Raw genomic sequence first — 22,183 nt, forward strand, 5'->3', positions numbered from 1 at the left:
CTCATGGCCGGCCTCATGATGCTGTTTACATCAACTTTAAAAGTAAAGAACATTTTCCTTCATCCATGTGTTGTCCAAGAACTCACACATACAAATACAACATGAAACAATGCCTAACTACAGGATCACTAATTTCACCTTATTGCACAGGACCAGATTCAGGACAACAGGTTTGGTGGGATTCTGCTCAAGAAAGTGTTCATCTACCTGGTCCAAAGGTTGACGGCTCCGTATAGGCTTTAAATGGCCTGTTAAAGGAGCCAACAATGTTTGTAAGCAAAATCTTGTAACTACAGGTTTTGTGCCCAAGATGTGCTCAGCAGCAGTCTTGAGAGGCTGCAAACTCCAGGGAGCAGTGAGCCAGTGCAGGGCACCAGAAATGGAAAGAACACACCCCATTGAGAATGAGAAACATAGGTGACAATTCTACAGGGAGGTGACCATGGCAGCGGACCAGCAAGGGGCTCAGCAGCTGAAGGACCCTAAATTACGGCGACCACAACAAGGGACAATAAGCGGCTCAGTGACTGAACAACCCACACAGGCAGCAGATGACTTGTGGTCAGGAGACTTGCACAGGCTGAGGACTGCTGGAGACTGGCTCTTGGGAACCAGGTGTCAGAGCCAGGATTCGAGAAGGGTTAAAGAAGGGCCTTGGGAACTGAAGGTTTCCTGCTGAAGGTGTCGCAAGCCTTGATCTAGTTCCTTGGTTGCTGATGAATCAAACAGATGTCTGTGCGGATGGCTGCGGGAACAGTGGAGGGGAATCCACAGACACTTAGTGACTCTGAAGGGTCTCTCTTTTGCTTTTCTTTTTCTAATATTGTGAAGGCCACCGGGCGACCTTAATGGCAACTCTTGGTCTTCTACAAAATGCACTTGTTTTCCTCAACCAGACTGTGTTGACAGACTATCTGAACCCAGAACCTCAACTACTTGCTTTGATGAGCAATAATAGTGATGTTCACATACCCCCTCCATAAATCTTCGTCCGCGAAGCCAAGCCAAAGAAGAAAGATTCACATACTGTAAAGGGGTTTAAAGAAAGGCATTTTATTTCAGGAATGATAAAATGTGTAGCATCATTCATATACCGAAACATGAGTGTGAAAGTTGCAAATGAATGTCTTGCAGTGAGTTATGATGATCTCTGAAGATGAAACTTGTAAAATAGAATGTTGCCCATCCAGTTGGGAAAAGGGCAAGATGGCCAAAGAGCAAATCTCCATTACAAAGGAGACTGAAGGAGGTGAAAGAGATGGACTTTGGTCAGTAGCACACATGTTCCAAAAACCTTCCATCTGAGGAGAAATGTATGGATGCAAAGTTCTTCAAAGTACATTTGGGGCAGAGATCAGTAATCTTTTGGAGTCAGAACACCAGCCACACCCTCGGCAGCATTGATGCAGAGGCAATGTCCATTGCATCCTTGCAGATTGAAAAAGCATAACTATTATGTCTATTTATCCCTCTCAGTTTTAAATCTGGTTGGCTGTGAGGAAACAGCACTTGAAATGCTTGTCCAGGTAATTTTTAAGGTGATGAGCATTTCAACCTCAAACACCCTTGCAGCTGGTGAATTCCACACCCCACCAATCAGAAATAGACCATCGAGTTTGCCTGCCATTTAATCATGAACTGATTAATTTTCCCACTCAGACCCATTGCCCGGACCCCTCCCCATAACCTTTGATGCCCTGGCTAATCAAGAACCTATCAATCTATCTTAAATGCACCCAATGACCTGGCTTCCACAACAGCCTGTGGCAACAAATTCCACAGATTTACCACTCTCTGGCTGAAGAAAATCTTACTGTATTAAGCGGATGCCTTTCAATCCTGAAGTTGTGCCCTCTTGTCCTGGACTCTCTCATCATGGGAAACAACCTTTCTACATCTATTCTGTCCATGCCTTACAACATTCCAAATGTTTCAATTAGATCCCCCTCATTCTCCTAAATTTCAATGAATACAAGAGCTATCAAACGCTCCTCATGTAATAACCTTTTCCTTTCCAGAATCATCCTCGTAAACCTCCTTTAAATCTGCTCCAATGCCAGCACACCTTTTCTTAAATGAGCAACCCAAAACTGCTCACAATAGCCCAGGTAAGGTCTTACCCTTGCCCGATAAAACCTCAACCTCACATCCGAATATTCTATTCGGATTTCAATTTTCAGATTTCAGATTTATTGTTAGCAAGATTCTTTTTCTTGGGGGCCAGGCAGAATTACCATATATTGGTAGTGCAAAAATAACTTATTACGAGCACCCATTTTAGTAAAATGGGATTATCACTGTAAGGGATAGTATAGACAGGAGGAACTGAATGGTCACAGTTAACATGTAACATTTCACACAAGCAAAGTGCTTCTCTTTGATTGTGACTAGCAGTGAATGTCACTGGGAGAGACGGCTCCATTTTAAGTGTGTGTAACAGTGAAGTTACTTGGAGAGACTGGTGCCAGGATCTTGGAAACTTCATGGAGGCCAGGCAGTTCAAGTCTTGCCAACAAAAGGACCAGAAGTGTTATGACCTCAGCTGGTGTGGTTGGACATTTCTTCAAAGGCAATGCAAGGAGAATTTTGGAGTCTGTAGCGGCCACAACTCCACTCTTCCCATCAGTTCAACATCAATTTTGGGCATCAAATTTCAAAGTCCTACGCTTCAACACTGAATTTGAAAGACTGAAATTTGAAGTAACTTTCTAGATTTTGCCCTGGATTGTAATGGTTTGGGTATATCAGACAGATACACACACACACACACACACACACACACACACACACACACACACACACACACACACACACACACACACACACATGACACGTGTATAGTTAGGGATAGATTTAGTGTTAGTTTAAGATTAACTTAAGAGTAAGAAATAAAATTAGTGTTTTAAAATTAAACACTTGCTTGTTCATTGTCAATTGCTGCTTGTTACGTGTGGTTCATTAATACTGTACACAATGTACACATGTAAACAAATAAATGTAAACACTGACTGTGCAAAACTGAGAGGAGAAAAAACAAACAATATAGTAAGAATCCTTAAATGAGTCCCTGATTGAGTTTGTTGTTGAGGAGTCTGATGGTGGAGGGTTAGCAGCTGTTCCTGAACCTGGTGGAGTGAGTCTTGTGGTACCTAGACCTCTTTCCTGATGGTAGAAGTGAGAACAGGGTATGTGATGGGAGGTGTGGATCCTTGATGATTGCTGCTGCTCTCCAACAGCAGTGTTTCCTGTAGATGTTCTCAATGATTCGAAGGGGTTTGCTGTGATGTTCTGGGCTGTGTCCACTACCTTTTGAAGGACTTTTTACTTGGGGGTATTAGTGTCTTCATACTAGACAGTGACGCACCCAAAGTAGAGGTGCTGACATGCATTCTTCACAATGTCATTAGTGTGTCCAGGAAAGATCCTCCGAGATAGGGTCCCAAGAACTTAAATTTTCTCACTGTCTCCACCTCTGATGTCATGTCAGAACCTCTACTTCTTCATGAGTTTGTGGAGGTTTGGTATGATACCAGATTCCTGGAATTGGGACATTAATACCCCTGAGCATAAAGCCCATCAAAAGGTAGTGCACAGCCCAGAACATCACAGGAAAACCCTCCCCACTATTGAGAACATCTACAGGGAACGCTGCCATTGGAGAGCAGCAGCAATCAAGGAACCACACCACCCAGCACACTCTCTGTTCTCACTGCTGCCATAAAGAAAGATGTATAGGTGCCACAAGACTCGCACCAGCAGGTTCAGGAACAGCAGCTACCTCTCCATCATCAGAATCCTCAACCACAAACTCAATCAGGAACTCATTTAAGGACAATTACCTGTGCACTTTATTGATTATTTTTATTTCCTCTGTATTGCAAATTAGTTTGTTTAGATTTGTTATCTGTTTGCAGTTCTTTATTTGTTTACCTGTATATGCTGGGTACGTTTTTTTTTGCACTTGTAATGCGATCAATAACCACAAGCAGGCTCAAAATGAGCAATTAGAGGCTTTAATAACCTGAAACGTCAGCCACATCTTTACATGCTGCTGGCCTGGAACAAAGGCTGGTGTGGAGGGAGGAGACTAGGACTATACACCTTTATTGGGAATCACAGGATGGTGTTACAGGGTCAGAGGCGGGCCAGCCTGTACAGTGTAGTGAAGTCACCTCCTGCACTACCGTGTTCCACCACATTCACTACCAATAAATGGTAATTCTGCTTGACTGCAGAAAAAAAACCTCAGGGTTGAATGTGATGTCATGTATGTACTCTGACAATAAATCTGAAATCTGATTCCCCCAATGATCACTGGTTTTTCCTCCCTGAAGTGAACAATCTGCTCCTTGATTTTAGTGACATTGAAGCATTGATTTTAGCACCATTCAGCCAAATTTTTAATCTCCCTCCAGTATGCTGACTCATTGCCTCATTTGATCAAGGATCCAATTACACAGCAGAGAATTGAGTCCAAGGTCTTGGAGTTTGCTGATCAATTTTGAGGGGATGATGGTGTTAAATGCCGAACTGTAGTTGAAAAAGAGCATTTTGATGTATGGATCTTTGCTGTCCAGGTTTTCCAGGGCTTTGTGTGGAGCCAGTGAGATAGCATTCACTGTAGACCTACCTTTTCCTTCTTCACCACCATCTCAACATGTAGTGCATGACCGTACACTTTCTGATATTGTATTTCATTTGCCACTTCTCTGCCCATTCTCCAAATTTGTCTGTCCCTCTACAGCCTTCATGTTTCCCCTCCACTACCTTTTCCCCCACCAACTTTTGTATCATCTGCAAACTTGCCACAAAGCCATTCATTCCATAATCCAAAGCATTAATATCCAGGATAAAATCTTTGGATGAACAAGTTCTGCAACTGCCTTTTAATCTTTTAATCAATTAACTTTAATCTATTTCCTGCATTTGTTCACCTCTTCTGAGGAAAAACAGGTCCTTCCTGTTCATTCTATTCTGACCTCATAATTTTACATACCTCAATTCATTTTTGCCTCAGTCTCAGTTAATGTTTCAGATCTGGAATCCTTTATTAGCATTTTCTGTTTTTATTTCAGACTTCCAGCTTCAACACTTTTATTTTCCTTTTCTTTCCTTGGTTTTCTTTGTTCCTGTGGTGATATGTATCTACTGTTCTGTGTTGTTCTGTGTATAAGTGGCTGGCCTGCCCACTGATAACTCGATCCCCTGTAACCCCTCCCCTGGACATAAAGATCGACCTCGCTGCCCCCTTCCATTCATTCAAGCACATAGAGTTGGGCCAGCTGAAATCTAAAGTGTATTAAAGCCTATTGTTCCTCACTCAGCCTTTAGAGTCATTCATGGTGCATATCAATTTAATACTCATTAATTTTCCACATGGGATGGACAAGCTGCTGAGAGCTGACACTCTCAGAATCGATCCACAGATACCCGGAACTGCTGAACGATTCGAGCAGTGGATCGCCTGTTTCACAAACTTCCTCGAAGTTGTAGTGGGCCTGGTGGACTCTGAAGAGAAGAAACTCAAGGTACTGCAAGCGAGAGTGGCAATCCAGAACTGCATGACCTACCCGGAGGCCATGGCTGAATTCCGCAATCTCCACTGATCCCAGGTGAACGAAGTGTACTCACGGTACCGGCTGGCCTCAAGGAGACAGCAACCCAGTGAGTCCATGGATGAGTTCTTCCAAGCACTGTATGACTGCTGGGGAAATGCTACAACCCCCATGCCTGTAGTCCAGTGTGTGGAGGAGCTGGTCCGAGATGCCTGCGTGGCTGGAGTGAGGTCTGACTATATTTGTCAGTGACTGCTCGAGGAGGACAATCAGCCCCTGAAGAGAGCCTTCCAGCTTGCCAGGGTCCTTGACTTGGCCCAACGCAACACCAACGAGATTGCCTGTAAGAACGAAGCCTCCATGTGCAGACTGCGGGTGCTGCCATTTTGGGACCTGGCATCACAGACTGCCTCTGGAACAGTGAGCCACGACACCATCACTGCCGCTGCGATTGGACACCCAAGGTGCCACTTCTGTGGCCAGCAGAAGCACCCCTGATGACTCTGTCTGGCTAAGGAGGTGATCTGTTCGGGATGTGTGTCTGTAAGTCCAAACTCTCCCAAGCGAGCAGTCCAGTGATGACATCACGTCTGCCCCAAACGTGCGTGACTCGAGAGTTGCCATCTTACCTAGCGCCACCTCCGCCCTCCTGGATGATGTTACCTCCACCTTCCTCTGCCTGGATGATGTCACTGCCTCCTTCTTCTATCGATGTAACAGCATGGTCAGCATGGAGGCTGCCATCTTACCGGTCGGGCCACTCCTCCAACAGCAACAACAATGACCCGATCCTGGCCTCCGTGATTCTGAACCAGGGCAGCTATCATCCGATCATCCACTCAATGATGGAGATTGAGATAAATAGGAAAAGAACAAACAACCTGTTTAACAGTGGGAGCACAGAGTCTCTGTCAGATCCACGAGCGGCACCATCTCTATGGCTACAAAGGACCAATCTGCTGAGATCCAAGGGTACTGTGTAACATCATTAATGGTTTGGGGGGGGGGGTGCATGTTATGATAACTTTCATTTGTTTGTAATGCCACAGCTCTGTGTTGCGATACTCCTGGGCCTTGATTTCCAGAGCCAGTTAAGGAGCAAGATGATGGTGGTCAGAAGGCCACAACAACCCATAACAGTACACAACCCCTGACTCACAGCCTCCTCCCCCCAGCAGTCGGCCCCCACCTGCAGCTTCTCCACCCTCCTCATATCCCCTCTGTCATTATTTGAGAACCTGCAGGCCCATCGTGACGAAAAGCAGGTGCTATAGCGTTGTGGACAGGGCATTATAAAGTCCAAGGTGCAGTGACTCCTGGCAGAGGGGATCATAGCTCCCAAATTGAGCTCATGGAGAGCCCAAGTTGTGGGGTTGGGGAGAGAGCAAATCCTGTAAGATGATCGATTACAGCCAGATGGTCAACCACTTCACTCTGCTAGACACTTACCCTTCCCCTAGATAGCTGATATGATCAATAAAATAGCCCAGTACAAAGTGCACTCTACGATTGACCTGAAGTTGGCATACCACCAACTCCCGCTTTATGCTTTATGAGCCTGATTGAATTTTCTGAGGATGTGACTAAATACATTGATGAAGGAAAAGCAGTAGATGTAGTGCATATGAATTTCAGCAAGATATTTAATAAAGTTCCCTATGCAAGACTTATTGAGGAAGTAAGGAGGCATGGATGCAAGGGGACATTATTTTGTGGATCCAGAACTGGCTTTCCCACAAAAGGCAAAGAGTGGTTGTAGATAGGTCATATTCTACTTGGAGGTTAGTGACCAATGGTATTCATCAGGGATCTGTTCTGGGACCTTTACTTTTCATGATTTTTATAAATGACCTGGATGAGGAAGTGGAGGGATGGGTTAGTAAGTTTGCTGATGATTTGGTTAGTGTGGAGGGCTGTTGGAGGTTATAGTGGAACATTGATAGGATGAAAAACTGGGCTGAGAAATGGCAGATGGAGTTCAACCTAGATAACTATTAAGTGGTTCATTTTGGAGGTCAAATATGCTGGCAGAATATAGAATTAATGGTAAGACTCTTGGCAGTGTAGAGGATCAGAAAGATCTTGGCGTCCAAGTCAATAGGACGCTCAAAGCGGTTAAGAAGACAAATGGTGATCTGGCCTTCATTAATCATGGAATTGAATTTAGGAGCTGAGAGATAATCTTGCAGCTATATAGGACCCTGGTTGCACCCCATTTTGAGTACTGTGCTCAGTTTTGGTTGCCTCATTACTGGAAGGATGTGGAACACAAAAAGGTTGTAAAGGAGATTTACAAGGATGTTGCCTGGACTTGGCCTTTTCTCATTGGAGTGACGGAGATTGAGAAATGACCTGATAGAGGTATATAAGATGATGGGAGGAATTTATCGTGTGGATAGTCAGAGGCTTTTTCCCAGAGCTGAAATAGTTGAACAAGAGGACAGAGGTTTAAGGTGCAGGGGAGTAGGTACAGAGGAGATGTCGGGATAAGTTTTTTATGAGAGAGTAGTGAGTACGTGGAATGGGCTGCTGGCAATGGTAGTGGAGGTGTATATGATAGGGTCTTTTAAGAGACTTTTAGATAGGTACATGGAGCTCAGAAAGATAGAGAGCTATGGGTAAACTTAGTAATTTCTCAGATAGGAACATGTTTCTGCACAACTTTGAGGGCTGAAGGGCTTGTATTGTAAGTTTTCTATGTTTCATTTATTGATTCCCTCATCTCATAGGATACAGAGATCAACTGTAGTTGACCAAGGTAACAGGTTTGTCAATTTCACTGGGAAGGAACATAAAAGTTACTTTGTTTGCTTTGTGTGTTCCTCTGATTTGCAATGTTCTAGATTTTGAAATGTTATCTCCTCCATATGAAGTTAGGACGACTGTTTTGTTTCAAGATATTTCTTTTTGGATACTTACCTTCACATTGAGAGGGACGACCTTTTGGTATAACTGAAATGGAATGTGTTCCTGCTTCCTCTCTAGCTTTAGGCTTATATCTGCAGGTTTGTCTCTTACTCTTTTTCATACCTATCTAAGGTATGGCAGGCATGGCATGTGCCCTGAGTGCTATTTGAAGGGGGGTGGCACTGAGCAGTTTCTATTAAAGTCAGACAAGCCATCCTCTGAGGAGCAGAATTTTTGGGCACTTGTGCCTATGAATTGATGTTGCTGCCACTAAATGGTTCAAACTCTGGAGAAGTGACATGTCGTTTACCATGGGAATGGGAGTAAACATCATGCTCTCCATGGAGATGGGACTCTGGCACGTGTCCAGGGGCCAAGGCTGCAAGCTCAGCCATTAGAGCACAGATCTGGTGGTAAGGCCCGTCCCGGCCCAGCCATATCAATCAATGACCCCTGCCTCGAGTGGCTCTGGGTTCCCATTTTCGAGGTGTTCGGCCTGAGCTGATGCACCGCAACGATGAGCTGCATGAGCTTGTAAATCTGCGCTTCCTCAACGACATGCACATAGGAGACTGCCCTTCCGTCCTGCTGGTCTTCAGGAGCAGGCGCACCAAACCATCAAGGCAGACTCTGTCATCTTTCTCTGCTGAGTGGAGAAAGAGAAGAAACTGAAAAAACAGACTTTGATCACGTCATAGACCAATTTGCATCAGTGAAAGCAAGGAAGATGCAGTTATAATTTTCACCAACTGCCCTAATTTGTTAATTAAAAGATTAATATGCTTGACTTGTATTTTTGAGCTGACATTATGGTAAAGTTATCTCAAAGATGGGGGTCAGATGTTTGGACAGGGGCGCAATTTCAGTGCTTGCCATAGGCGCTGTTTTCTGTAAATACACCCGTGTGTGTATGGATTTTAATTTCTTTGATATGGATTTTCATTTTTTTTTGTCCAATTGCTCTAATCCTGATTTCTTTCTGAGGACTGATTTGGAGGTTGTTAGATTATTCAGCATTTTCATCTGTTTGGCTGCAGCTTCTTGGACTTAGACCATATTCGAGAAATCGAGATTCAACTTCCAGATCAGAGCTCTGTGGGTTTTTTGGGTTGAGTCATCCTCTCTTTTTGTAAATTTGTATTTCCTGGCTATATTTCAAACCTCTGTATAAGAAAACATTGAAAATCTCACCTGATTCTTGCTTTAAACTTTGGACTATCCTCTATCTGTAGTGGTGTGATGTTTTCCCTTATTGTCTCCTTAGTTTTGTTTACAGGGAGTCATCTATTCCACCACATAGTACTTACTACGTTTCCCTATTTCAATACCCAGCGTATTCCTATGTGTAATACACAAGTCACACACATAGCATATAGACTGAACATAGAAAGCACACTCCTTTCGAACCTCACCAGCTGAAATTGATTTATGTTTGTCTGATATGGAAACAGAAGTAGGAATTGATATTTTGCCTTGTTTCAGCTTTAAAAAGGGATGATGAGTTATTTTACCTTGGTTGCAAAGTTGCAGTCACTTGGACCATAAATGGAAGGTTGGGAGGGACCACAAAATGAGTCAAAACTAAATAAACAAATTCTGTTGCATGTTGAACTCATTTCTGCAGTCATTGCATCTTTTCTGTGGAGAATCACTGGCAGAGTTGCTGGGCTTGCTCCTCAAGCAAGAACAAAGGCTGTAGACAAAAACAAAAACAAATAAACATCCCAGAGAAAACTGATATGACAACAGATTCCAATTCCAAGAATAAAGAGGGAGTCACATTCTCAACTGAAGAAACTTAAAAAAGCAATGCATTGGGAGGCAAAGTCTTGCAAAGTCAATGGTGAGAAAGATCTGTAAACTTCTGCAGAGCTCTGACCACAAGCCCATGTCAACTGAAGTGAATATTGCAGACGCTTCTTAGATCTGAATCATTCTACATATTGTCTAATCTCCATCAAATGTAGCAGCTTGCAGCTTATTTTAGCATGAGTAGCATCATTTCCACTCTCCAGTTATGAATGGGGACATAATTGCCCTCTCTTTGAATGGAGACCATTGGTGTGCGGATTTCTCAGTATTAGAGCTTCTTGAAGCTTATAATGCATTACATTCAAGTCGATCCTTGTGTTTACTAGGTGAAGCTCAACATGAATCATAAGGACTAAAATTTCCTAACCATCTACCAGGTCTGTTGCAATAAAGTGAACTATCTCATGATCATTTCCAAGTTTCCTTTTATTCTCAGGCTGTCCATGGTGCTATATTCCACATAACCTAATAAAAGCTTCACATAGAGTTCACGCAATGGAATTGTCAAGTACTGCTTAGAAATTGGAACCATGATATCAGGTAATGCAGGATCAGTTTTACAGGTGCTTACTGTTCATTTTCGAACAAACACAGCATTAAAATAGAAAGATTAGGTAAGCATAATGTTTCATTGGAATTTCAAGGCTGAAATTCAAACATTCTAAAACAGCTGTGATCCACTGCTACCACATTCACTCCTGTCAGGCCCAATCCTTCACAGTCAACGGACTTCTGGAATGCAAAGCCCAAATATCACATTTTGGCCCAAACTGTGGTAAATAGTTGCCCAACAGTTCTGCCAAATCCAAGATTTTACATCTGACCCTCCCCATTCCCCTCAGTCCTTGTAGTGAAAGTACATCAAAGGATTCACCATGCCACCAAGATTTCAGTGGTCTTATAGACACACAGTATTTCCCTGAGCTGTCCTGCTAATGCCCAGGACCATTCATCAATCAAAATAATGCTCAGATTAATTTAATATGTATTATGGCAAGAGATAGCTCAATGTGGTAAGAAAGTCTCGAGGTCCTGGGATCGAGTGCAAAACACAAATGTGTTGGAGAAACTCAGCACATCATGCAACATCCAGAGGAAGTAAAGGGCAATCAACATTTTAGGCCTGGGTTATACCTGACAAAGGGCCAAAAATGTGCCTACCCTTTACTTCCTATGTTTGCTGTGTAGCCTACTGAGTTTCTTCAGTACCTTTGTGTACTGCTGATGGTTCAGGTTCCTCCTAGTATTTTACAGGCAGCTTGTTGTGCAAACTTTGCAAGGAATGAAACTTAAATACATTATGGAAAGAAGACATAGTTCTCACAATTATATTTATGGAATTCAAAACCAAAAGTTGGCTCCAAATAACAGTTTTGGTGGATAAAATGAAGATGTGTATGATTCTCTGTGACTGTAAGAGGTGTGTAATATAAACTACAGCTGACGTTATAACATTTGTTTCTTCATTATCTGAGTCACTAACAGTTGGGTCAATTAGTGCACAGCAATTTATACACTACCACTGGGCTGAGTAGACTTAAGCCTAGGAGCTTGGAAGGGAGAGGGGCCGGCATGAGCAGGGATCTTGGGCTCCCAGCAGGGAGACCCCTTATATATTATTTAATGTAATTCATATCACATTATTCTATTCAACAAGGATGGGACCGTGGGTGGGGAACAAGCTCGGGGAGCCTTACTAAATTTTAGCCCAGGGGCCCGAGAGGTTGTTAATGTGCCACTACATCATGAAGGAATACCGCAGTGCTCTTGCTTTCTCTGAATTATAGAGTATGGGCGTGTATGCTTTCACGCCTTAAGGTTCATGCAAAGCAGAAACACACGTGAACAAGATAGCTACATTCCACAGTCTGAAAGGTTTGACTTCGGATGTTATGAGGAAGGATTTGAATTAGGGAACTCTCACACCGAGTGCCCTTTTAGCTCCTGTTGTTGCGAGTTTAAGTGTAGCCTTCGAGAAACACCGGGGTCTTTCTATAATCAGGTTTTCTGACTTCCTGCCTTGAGCTTGAAATTATTCTATGAACTTCTTGTATGATGGATGAAGTCTTCAGAAGGTAAGACAATCGCTTAAATCGATCTAAAATTTACCAGTAATATTGAGAGAATAACTATTCATTATTTGCTGCTTAACTAACCGACATTACTCAATTAAAAAAAATGCTTGGGGGCGGGATTTATAGAGAGAATGGTAGTAACATTTTGCTTGTATCGCTGGAAAATGTAAACTGCCAGGCTGCAAACGGAACGTATTTACTATTGTAATATGAAGATGGCAATTCAACGGGACCAGTTCGAGGAAGCGGCCTTATCAACGAACTTATAAAAGAACGCAGGTAGAAAATGGTATTTATTTAAATAATTCCTTTAAGACTACAGTGCCTAGGCATTGTTCAAGATTTAACCCCTATACACGTCAGAAGCGTAAACTCATCCGCAGATTTTAGTGTTGGCAGCGTTATTCTATAAAAAAGGTTTTTGGGACGGGAGTTCACATTTTCAAATATAAACATGCATTGTATATTAAGGTGCATTCCACGTAAACATTTCTAGACTTGCATCACCGAGGATGGAACAGAAATTGGAACCATGATGTTTCACTTCTCCAAAGTGACAGATAATATGTGGTGCTGCTTGTTTAAAATCAATGCAGCTTCCAAGATCCGACAAGTGTCCACTCTGTATTGGAAATAAAGTCTGATGGTCCGTCCTTAAATCCAAATCACGTTTCAGATAAGGACCCAGGACAGAACCTGTGAATTGGCTCCGTGGTGCGCACGCCTGCCAATCAGCGAAGGTGAGCGTGGGAACCGGACTTGTTCGGAGGAGGACGCGCTCGGATCGCTGCAGTGGGGAGCGCTCGCATCCTGGCAGGGTTCCAAATGGCTGACGGCACTCTGATTGAGGATGCGGATCCTGGCAGGAATAAAGAAGGTCTGGATTGGGGATATGAAGAAGGTGAGCTTTTGAAAACAAAAAGAACATCTAGTTTGCGGAAGAACCAAGGTAGTTGATGTGCGAGCACTAATTACGTTTTCCATGAACTTGGAAAACTTTCGATTTTTGTTTTGGGGGTTGTTTCTTTAGTATGGGATTTATTAGAAATACTTTAAAAAAAATAAACGTTATGTTGATTGAAGCCATGCAATAAGTTGCATTTCAGAAGATTATTTTAGCCCTCTCCAAAGTGATCTGCGAGACTCAAGTATTGATTTAATTACGTGCCTGTTCGTTCACCTTTGTTCACCTCTGAACTTTATGGTAACGTTGTCTCGGGTTCAATATGCCAAATTGTGTTCGTTTCATTATTGTAATGAATGTCTTTTTTAATATGAGAAATCCTAAATGTGAAAATCCTGTTTCAGGAGTGGAGTGGGGATTGTTGTTTCCAGCAGCTAATGGAGAGTATCAATCTCCGATAAATTTGAACTCCAGGGAGGCAAAATATGACCCTTCGCTTCTGGAAGTACGTTTATCGCCAAATTATGTGGTTTGTCGGGATTCTGAAGTAATTAATGACGGCCACACCATTCAGATACTACTAAAATCCAAATCGGGTATGTAAAATAAACGTGCAGGTATTTTAAGTTGTGTATATCTAATGCATAGTTGATTCTTCGTGCCATTATTTGTGGAATATAATGGCACCTTTTTGGATTGAAAGGACGTGCACAATGTGCAAAACTGACGTTCAGTAGAAAATTAGTTGGGTTTGTTACTTGTGAGAAAACAAACGTTTTTTTTTGCTATTTGTAGTGAGGATGTGAGCATATTGCGTTGTCATAAATGAAGCACCGAGATATGTTGCTAGTTAATTTCCAAATCCCCAAAGTAGGGGTTTGTTCAAATATAAACTATTGGTGTCTTGGGGTTGGTGATAAATTTCGATGTATTCAGAAGTGGCTTGTACTAAAGTTGGTGTCATAATGTTTATGCTGAAGATATCCTGGTAAAAGTGTCCCTGATGTTGCACTTGTAAATTATTCTTTTTTTTTTAATTGCCAATTGTTGGGTTTTAAGACTTAAGGTACTTTCAGGTGGCCAATTGCCCCACTTGTAAAGCTGCATATTTTGGCAAGATGCTGCTGTGGGAAGGCCACGTGAATGTGCAGGAGATGCCTGCAAGGCGAGCTTGGTAACCTTCTTCCGAGAGGGATAATCCCCGCAGCACAGTGGCCTCCTCAGCCATCGGAATGCAGCCGCCTAAAAGCGGCCGCACTCGGATGACAGTCAGCTGTCTAGCGCCTGACAGCTCCTCTCCCAGTCTCCACAGTGTGGGGACTGATTTCGGGAGTGGGGAGAAGGGGGCTGGCCGAAACAATACCGGTATCCAACTCGAGCCCCCCCGGCCGCTCCAGCCCCGTGAGTGGGGAGAGAGCGGGGCAGCAGGATCAGCGTGGGGACGTCTCGCGTAGGACGTCCCCGCGCTGATAGCCTGCGCCTGCTGCCCCAGCTGACAGCCAGCCATCCTGACTTGACAGCCCAAGGGACAGGAGCTGGAATGTGCTCAGATGCGCATCCCGGCCCATCTGTCCTTTCAGGTGGCCAGAGCTGCACTTTCAACGGGCAATTTAAAGGGGCGCTTCTGCTTCTTCAGGCGCATTCTTAGCGGAAAATGCACCTGAAAAAGCCTTTAATTTAAAAACATTGTGAGTTTTTATAACATTTGGATTTAATGGCTCTTGCTAGGTCAATTTCATTCTCTAATATCTGTACAACTCTGTAGATCTACTTTAAGGGAAACAAAGAATGCTCCACATTCCTTTTAGAAAATATTTTTAAAGAAGTACTACATTACTGTTGTGAACTTGTAATTTAAAACATGCAGCACAATAATTAATGGTTGGCCAACCCTGCAACAATCTGTGCAAGATAATCCCCTACAAACAATGGTGTAATGTTCTGATATTGGATATTCTGATTTTTAAAAAATGAATTATTGTTTGAGAGAATTATTTGTGGGATAAGAGGAATAATTTCCTGTCTTTTCAAAATGGTGTCATGGAATCATTTACAAACACCCAGAGACCATTGATGTAGGTTTGATGAAAGACAGCACTTCTGACAATGCAGGGTTTCTCAGTTTTGCATTAATGAGTTTTCGTTTCAGCATCTTGAATTTGACCCATAAACCATTGTGCACGATAAACAGTCAAACTTTATTCACAGTAAATTTGGAGTAGGATAATCTGTAGGAGATGCTAAATTCTAAGACAAAAAAATTTGTTGCAAAAGGAACCTTACCATTGAGAATAGTCCACGTCAGATTGAATTGATTGGGATAATTCCATGAATTGACTGATTTGCTTCAAGACCGTCTTTGAGGTGTTTGCTGCTGTTGAAATTTAATTGGAAAATCAGAACTCAGATTCTTTAATTCATGCTTGCAATGAGGAAGGCTTTTTTAAACTTGTGCTATCCTTTTGTATTAAAGTTTGTGTTCCTTGCATTAGATATTAAAAAAAAGAGAAACATTTATTTAGTAGTGTTTAGAAGCAATTACATTGTATTTCACTGACAGCAATTTTTGTGTAATAATGGAATACAAATGAAATGAAGATGAAGGTGGAGTTGGTCATGATCACAGATATGCCAATGACCCAGGTTCAATATTGACCTTAGATGCTGTTAGTGTGGAGTCTATATATTCTCTTTGTGACTCCATGTTTTGAAATTACTGGGTGCTCTGATTTCCTCCCAAGTCCCAAAAATGTTTGGGTTGGTTAATTAACCACTAAAATTGCCCCTACTTTCTAGCTAACTGAATCGAGGGGGGGAGGGAGGAGGGAGGAGGGAGAAGGGAGGGAGGAGGGAGAAGGGAAGGAGGAGGGAGGAGGGAAGGAGGAGGGAGAAGGGAGGGAGGAGGGAGAAAGGAGGGAGGAGGGAGGGAGAAGGGAAGGAGGAGAGAGAAGGGAGGGAGGAGAGAGAAGGGAGGGAGGAGAGAGAAGGGAGGGAGGAGAGAGAAGGGAGGGAGGAGAGAGAAGGGAGGAGGAGGGAGAAGGGAGGGAGGAGGGAGAAGGGAGGGAGGAGGGAGAGAGGAGGAAAGGAGGGAGAAGGGAGGGAGGAGGGAGGGAGGAGGAGGGAGAAGGGAAGGAGGAGGAGGGAGAAGGGAGGGAGAAGGGAGGAGGAGGGAGAAGGGAGGAGGAGGGAGAAGGGAGGGAGGAGGGAGAAGGGAGGGAGAAGGGAGGGAGGAGGGAAGATTGATTGGGGAGGTGGTCCCTTTGTGGTTGAGACTGACCATAGACCAGAAAATCACTTCGTTCTGCACCTTAGCTGTATCTGCTGCCATAGCAGGAATGACCCAGTGGTCTCCCATTTCAATTGCCATTCCCATTCCCATGCTGACATGTCTGTCCAGAGTCTACTGCACTGCCAGACTGAGACCACCCACAAATTGGTGGGACAGTACCATGTATTCTGTCTGGACACCCTCTAACCGGATGGCATTATCATTGATTTCTCCAGTTTCAGTTGGTCCCTCCCTCTATCCCTTTTTCTCCTTTGCTCTTGCTCTTTTCCCACTGTTTCCTTTCCAGCTCTACAACTACAGAGCCACATACTTCCCCGATCAATTCTCACCTTTCCCCCCTGGGTTCTTACTCGTGTCTAATTATCACCTTTTGTCTGTTGGCCTGTCTCCTCCCCTGATCTTTCTTCCCTCCTCCCCAGCCTTTTTATTCAGATGCCTACCTGATTTTTGCTCATACCTTGATGAAGGCCTCAGGCCTGAAACATTAGCTTTATATTGTTAGCTCCAATGGATGCTTCAAGACCCATTGAGTTTCTCCAGCAATCTGGTGTTTTTATTCATCCTACTTGTCACATTTGTGGCCCGAAATGTGAAGTTAATAACACTAATAACGCAGGTTTTACCAGTTAAACATCTCCGTGTCTTTATTCTCCAGCTTTCATTGTTCCTCCATTTTGCGCTCTTCTCTCTCTCTCTCATACCATGTGACTTCCGGTCAGGAGAATACATCTCATGCATATTCATTATCATGAAATCCCTCCTTTTACCAGAAATAAACTTTACACCTTAATGTTGAAATGTAAACACCGTCACCTTATCAATATCCCTCAGAACCAACAAACAATGTCTAACAAACAAACAAACAAGTTCAAACTCCTTCTACACACAATGTAACATGAACATGTCGTAACTAACTGTAATACAATAACTCAACTAAACAAAATGTACTTCATACAGCACTCATACACGCACTTTATGATATATGATCAAATCACTGTCCCAATGTTCTTTTATCATTCCAACCTTCACAAACTTTCCCTTTTGTGATAATGTGGGCACAATTAGAAATACGGCACAAAGTCTTTGTATCGTTTAGGTGCTTTCCTGTCTCTTTTCGGCCTTCCTGCAATACTATCGTCACTACTCGGTTGTTCACTCTCAGCGTCGGAAACAGTGCTCGCCATGGCCTCGGGTGCTTCTGGCCCTCTAGTCACTTCATCAGGAATGCTGGTAACTGCCTCGGGAACATCATCTGGTCTCTCAGGTTGAGCATCTCGTATTGGACTTTCAACCACCTTGCTCGATGTCTCTCTGGACTGGTACCTTTTTACACCTGACACATTTCTTTTGTACAGGACTCCAGCCGGAGACTTGACTGTTACCATACTACCACTTCTGGATACGACAGTGTAGGGTTGATGGTAATAAGGTGTGTCTAGCTTACCACCATTCTCATGCCTCACCAGAACATTATCTCCAGGCATGATGTCTGAGTACCTGGCTCCATGTCTTGAGTCTGTGTACAGCTTTGCTGCTCCTTTCTTTTCAGCATCGTGGTCCCTCATCTTCTGGTTGTCCCAGATTCCCTTTATTTCGGGCATTTTTGTGCGGATTTTTCTCCCAAAAAATGCTTCTGCAGGACTTTTTCCTGTGGTTGCATGGGGCGTTGCCCGATAGACAGCCACATAAGATAGCAATGCTTCTCGCCAATTTTGTCCTTCTGCGTGAGCAATCCGTAATCGTTTTTCAATGGACTGATTTTGTCTCTCTACTTCCCCGTTGGCTTGCGGCCATTTCGGAGTTACTTTATGATGGTGGATACCTGTGGTCCTCATGTATTCAGCAAATGTCTCTGAAATGAATTGTGGACCATTGTCAGAGTATAGCGTAACAGGCAATCCATATCTTGCGAAGATCTCTGCTAACGCTTGTATTGTTTTTTCAGTGGTCGTGGACCTCATCACACCGTACTCATAGTATCTGCTGTAGTAATCTATCACTACCATGATTGATTCACCAGTCGGTAAAGGTCCAAGAAAATCAACGGCTACGTCGATCCACGGTCCTGTCGGGAGTTGCGTACTCCGGATCGGCTCTGGAGGATTACTCCTACTTGTGATTTGACATCCATGGCATGTTTTGACGAATTTCTCTGCTTCTTTATCACAACCTGGCCACCATACTTTACTCCTGAGGTTTTGCTTGGTACCAACAATACCTAGGTGTCCTTCATGAGCTAAGGATACGATCTTCGGTCTCAACCTCTGTGGTATCACCAATCTACAACCTCTCAATACACTCTGTCCGATGCAACAAAGTTCGTCTCTAATGGGAATGTAAGCCTTGTGAGTACACTTGTCCCATTGTCCTCTTTGGATACATTCTCTCACTTCCATGAGTTCTGGGTCATGTTCGGACTCTCTCTCGACTTCCTTCGTGGTCGCAGCTTTCGGTGTCGACTGAATAGCTATGAAGCGTACAAAGCTCTCTGCTTCTGTCCCCAATTCTGACTTGGATTGTGGGCATCCATCCTTCACCAATCTGGACAGCGGATCAGTAATGTTTGCTTTCCCGGCAATGTGAACTACTTTATATTTGTAGGGTTGGAGTCGGAGTACCCATCGCTCTATTCTGGCACACGGTTTGGATCTAGCGGCATAGATCACCTCTAATGGCTTATGATCTGTGATGAGTTCAAATTCAATGCCATACAAGTATGCATGGAACCTCTCACAGGCCCATACAAGTCCGAATGCTTCTTTCTCTGTCTGAGAATATCTTCTTTCCACATCTGACAATGATCTGCTGCCGTAGGCAATGATTCTTGGTCCTACATCATGTATTTGGACCAACACGGCTCCTAAACCAACGGGACTAGCATCCGCTATGACTTTGGTTGGTGCAGCCGGATCATAATATCCAAGAGTATCAGCATCTGTCAGACTTTGCTTCAGCATTGTGAACGCTTTCTTCTGCTCCGATCCAAAATGAAATGGTACACCTTTCCTGGTTAGTTTCCTTAGTGGTTCTGCCACTGTAGCAAAGATAGGGATGAACTTTGCGCAATAATTGACCAATCCCAGGAAACTCCTCACCTCCGTTGCGTTCTGGGGTGCATGTGCATCTGCAATAGCCTTCACCTTGGCCTCTGCCTGGTTTAGTCCTTCCCGTGTAAGTCTGTGTCCCATGAAGTCCATTTCTGACACACCAAACTGGCACTTGTTTCCATTCACGGTAAGGCCTGCCTCCTGTAGTCTAGATAGTACACGCCTCAACCGTCTATCATGCTCTTTCTTTGTATGATGTCGTGAGAAATGTTGGCAACTCCAGGAATGCCTTGAATCACTCAATGGATTTCATACTGGTAGATCTCCAAAGCTGCATTAATGCCGAACGATAGTCTCTTATATCGATACAATCCACAGTGAGTCACAAATGTTACGTCTCGGGATTCTGGGTCCAGCTCTAATTGATGATAGCCCCATTTTAAATCAATTTTTGAGAATATCTTACTGGTAGTTAACTCTTGAAGTATTTCCTCCACTGTTGGTATAGGATGTCATTCTCGAATTATAGCTTCATTGGCCATCCTCATATCAACACACAGTCTTATGTTACCATTTGGTTTGGGCACAATCACTACTGGGCTGACCCATTGTGTCGAATGTTCCACAGGTTCAATAATGTCTTGCTTGATCAACTCTTTAATTTTGGCTTCGACTTTCCCACGAAGTGCAAACGGAGTTCTGTGCACTGGTTGCGCCTTGGGTTTGACCGTTTTGTCCACCGCTAGCTTTAGTTGTCGACCTTTCAGCTTTCCTACTTCTTGGAAGACTGCGGGAAATATTTGCTTCATATCCTCGTATGACTGAACTGAATTGACACGAGCTCCAATATGAAGTATTGCCAGGTCTTGCGCTGTGCGTCTACTCAGCAATGGTTCTCCCCTCTCATCTATGACAACAAACTCTGCTTCGGTGTACTTATCACCAGCTTCAACAGTTGCAGTAAAACATCCAATGGTCTGCAATGGCTTGGTTGCTGTGTATGGATACAGTTTCTTGGATCACTTCTTTGAGGTACAGATGATCTTTTTCCTTTTCAATTTCTCCCATAAATGTCGATCAATTACATTACTGTCACTGCCTGAGTCTACAATGACCTGAACTGTCACACCACCAATTATCACTGGGACCTTCTCATGGTGTACATCATTCAATGTAAATTGATAATATCTCTGTCAATCCTGGTTATCATCATCATCGTCACTTTCTGGGTCACCATCTATATGGCGAATAGTGTCTTTCTTTCCAGGATACTTTCCTTTTCCCCAAGCTTTGCCTTTGGAAGCTGTGCTCTTCCCCTTCTGGTCTGCATTGGACTTGCTTTTGCACTTCTTTGAAAAGTGGTCCTTCCCTCCGCACTTTCTGCAAACTTTGCCTTTTGCTGGGCAGCATGGGTCTTTTCCAAAATGACCTCTGTTTCCACATCGATAACACTCCACGTCATGTGTCGACGTATATCTTGGCTGGTTATGGCGATGCGAGAGCCTCTTAACTTGCTGGCTTGAGTTGTCCTTCAGGGTCATGGTATGAAATTGCCCCTCAACAGCCTCTAATGCAGCAGCAATGGCTAAAGCATCGGTGAGCTTCAAATCACTCCCTTTTTCCAGCAGACGTCTCCTGAGCTTGTCTGATCTGCAGTGCTGCACGACTTGATCCAATAATTGGTTGTCCAAATCAGCTGCCATGTAATTGCATCCAACAGCCAGCTGGCGCAATCTCGTCACGTACTGAGCAATTGTTTGTCCATCTTCTTGTTTCGTTCTCCGAAACAAATGGCGTTGAAATGTAGCATTCGGTGTCACTACATAGTGTGCATTCAATGCATCGACCGCTTTCTGGTATTCATCCTTCCTTCCTGTATTCAAAAGTGTCTTAAAAGTTTCCCGAACTGCGGGTCCTGCGGTGAAAAGAAGTAACGCCCTCCTCTGCGCTTTTTGTTCCACCGTATCGCTATCGAGAAATAGGCCACGACTGTCGGCGTAGGCTTCAAATTCTTCCAGCCATGCCTTCCACTTCACACTTACAGTGCTTGCATCATCCGTTGGGTCAAAATGAGGAACACCTCGAAGTGTTAGAAAGTCAGCTTCTGCACCTGCCATGAGGAAACTTTTTTCAGCCCAAAGTCACTGAATCAAAGATCAAAATTCTTATCACATTGAAGTTCCAAAATGTTGTTGTTTTAATCCTCGTCGCCAATATCACATTTGTGGCCCGAAATGTGAAGTTAATAACACTAATAACGCAAGTTTTACCAGTTAAACATCTCCGTGTCTTTATTCTCCAGCTTTCATTGTTCCTCCATTTCGCGCTCTTCTCTCTCTCTCTCATACCATGTGACTTCCGGTCAGGAGAATTCATCTCATGCATATTCATTATCATGACACTACTGATCAACTTTTTGGCTGAATCCAAAATGCATATAGACCCTGGGTTCATAAATATCAAACCTCAATGCTGAGGTATCTTTAGTATTGTGGTATATTTTTACATTTAACTAATTTATTTTTCTGTGGGCAATTGTCATACTTACCTCCAGAGTGGAAGTTCACACAGGAATGATTAAAATTCCAAATCTT

At 43.4% G+C, this 22,183-nt stretch overlaps 1 protein-coding gene across 2 annotated transcripts in view; it reads left to right on the plus strand.

Moving 5' to 3' along the window:
• Positions 1–12,169: 12,169 nt before the first annotated feature.
• Positions 12,170–22,183, plus strand: part of ca8 (carbonic anhydrase VIII) — an 88,332-nt gene continuing 78,318 nt past the window's right edge. For both annotated transcript variants that reach the window (XM_069921420.1, XM_069921419.1), the window contains exons 1-3: positions 12,170–12,349; positions 13,026–13,250; positions 13,658–13,849. In XM_069921420.1, coding sequence (XP_069777521.1) covers positions 13,175–13,250; positions 13,658–13,849 — 268 coding nt within the window. In that variant the 5' untranslated portion in view covers positions 12,170–12,349; positions 13,026–13,174. The remainder of the gene's footprint in view (positions 12,350–13,025; positions 13,251–13,657; positions 13,850–22,183) is intronic.

This window comes from Narcine bancroftii, chromosome 2 (assembly GCF_036971445.1).
Source record: "Narcine bancroftii isolate sNarBan1 chromosome 2, sNarBan1.hap1, whole genome shotgun sequence".
Lineage (NCBI taxonomy): Eukaryota > Metazoa > Chordata > Chondrichthyes > Torpediniformes > Narcinidae > Narcine > Narcine bancroftii.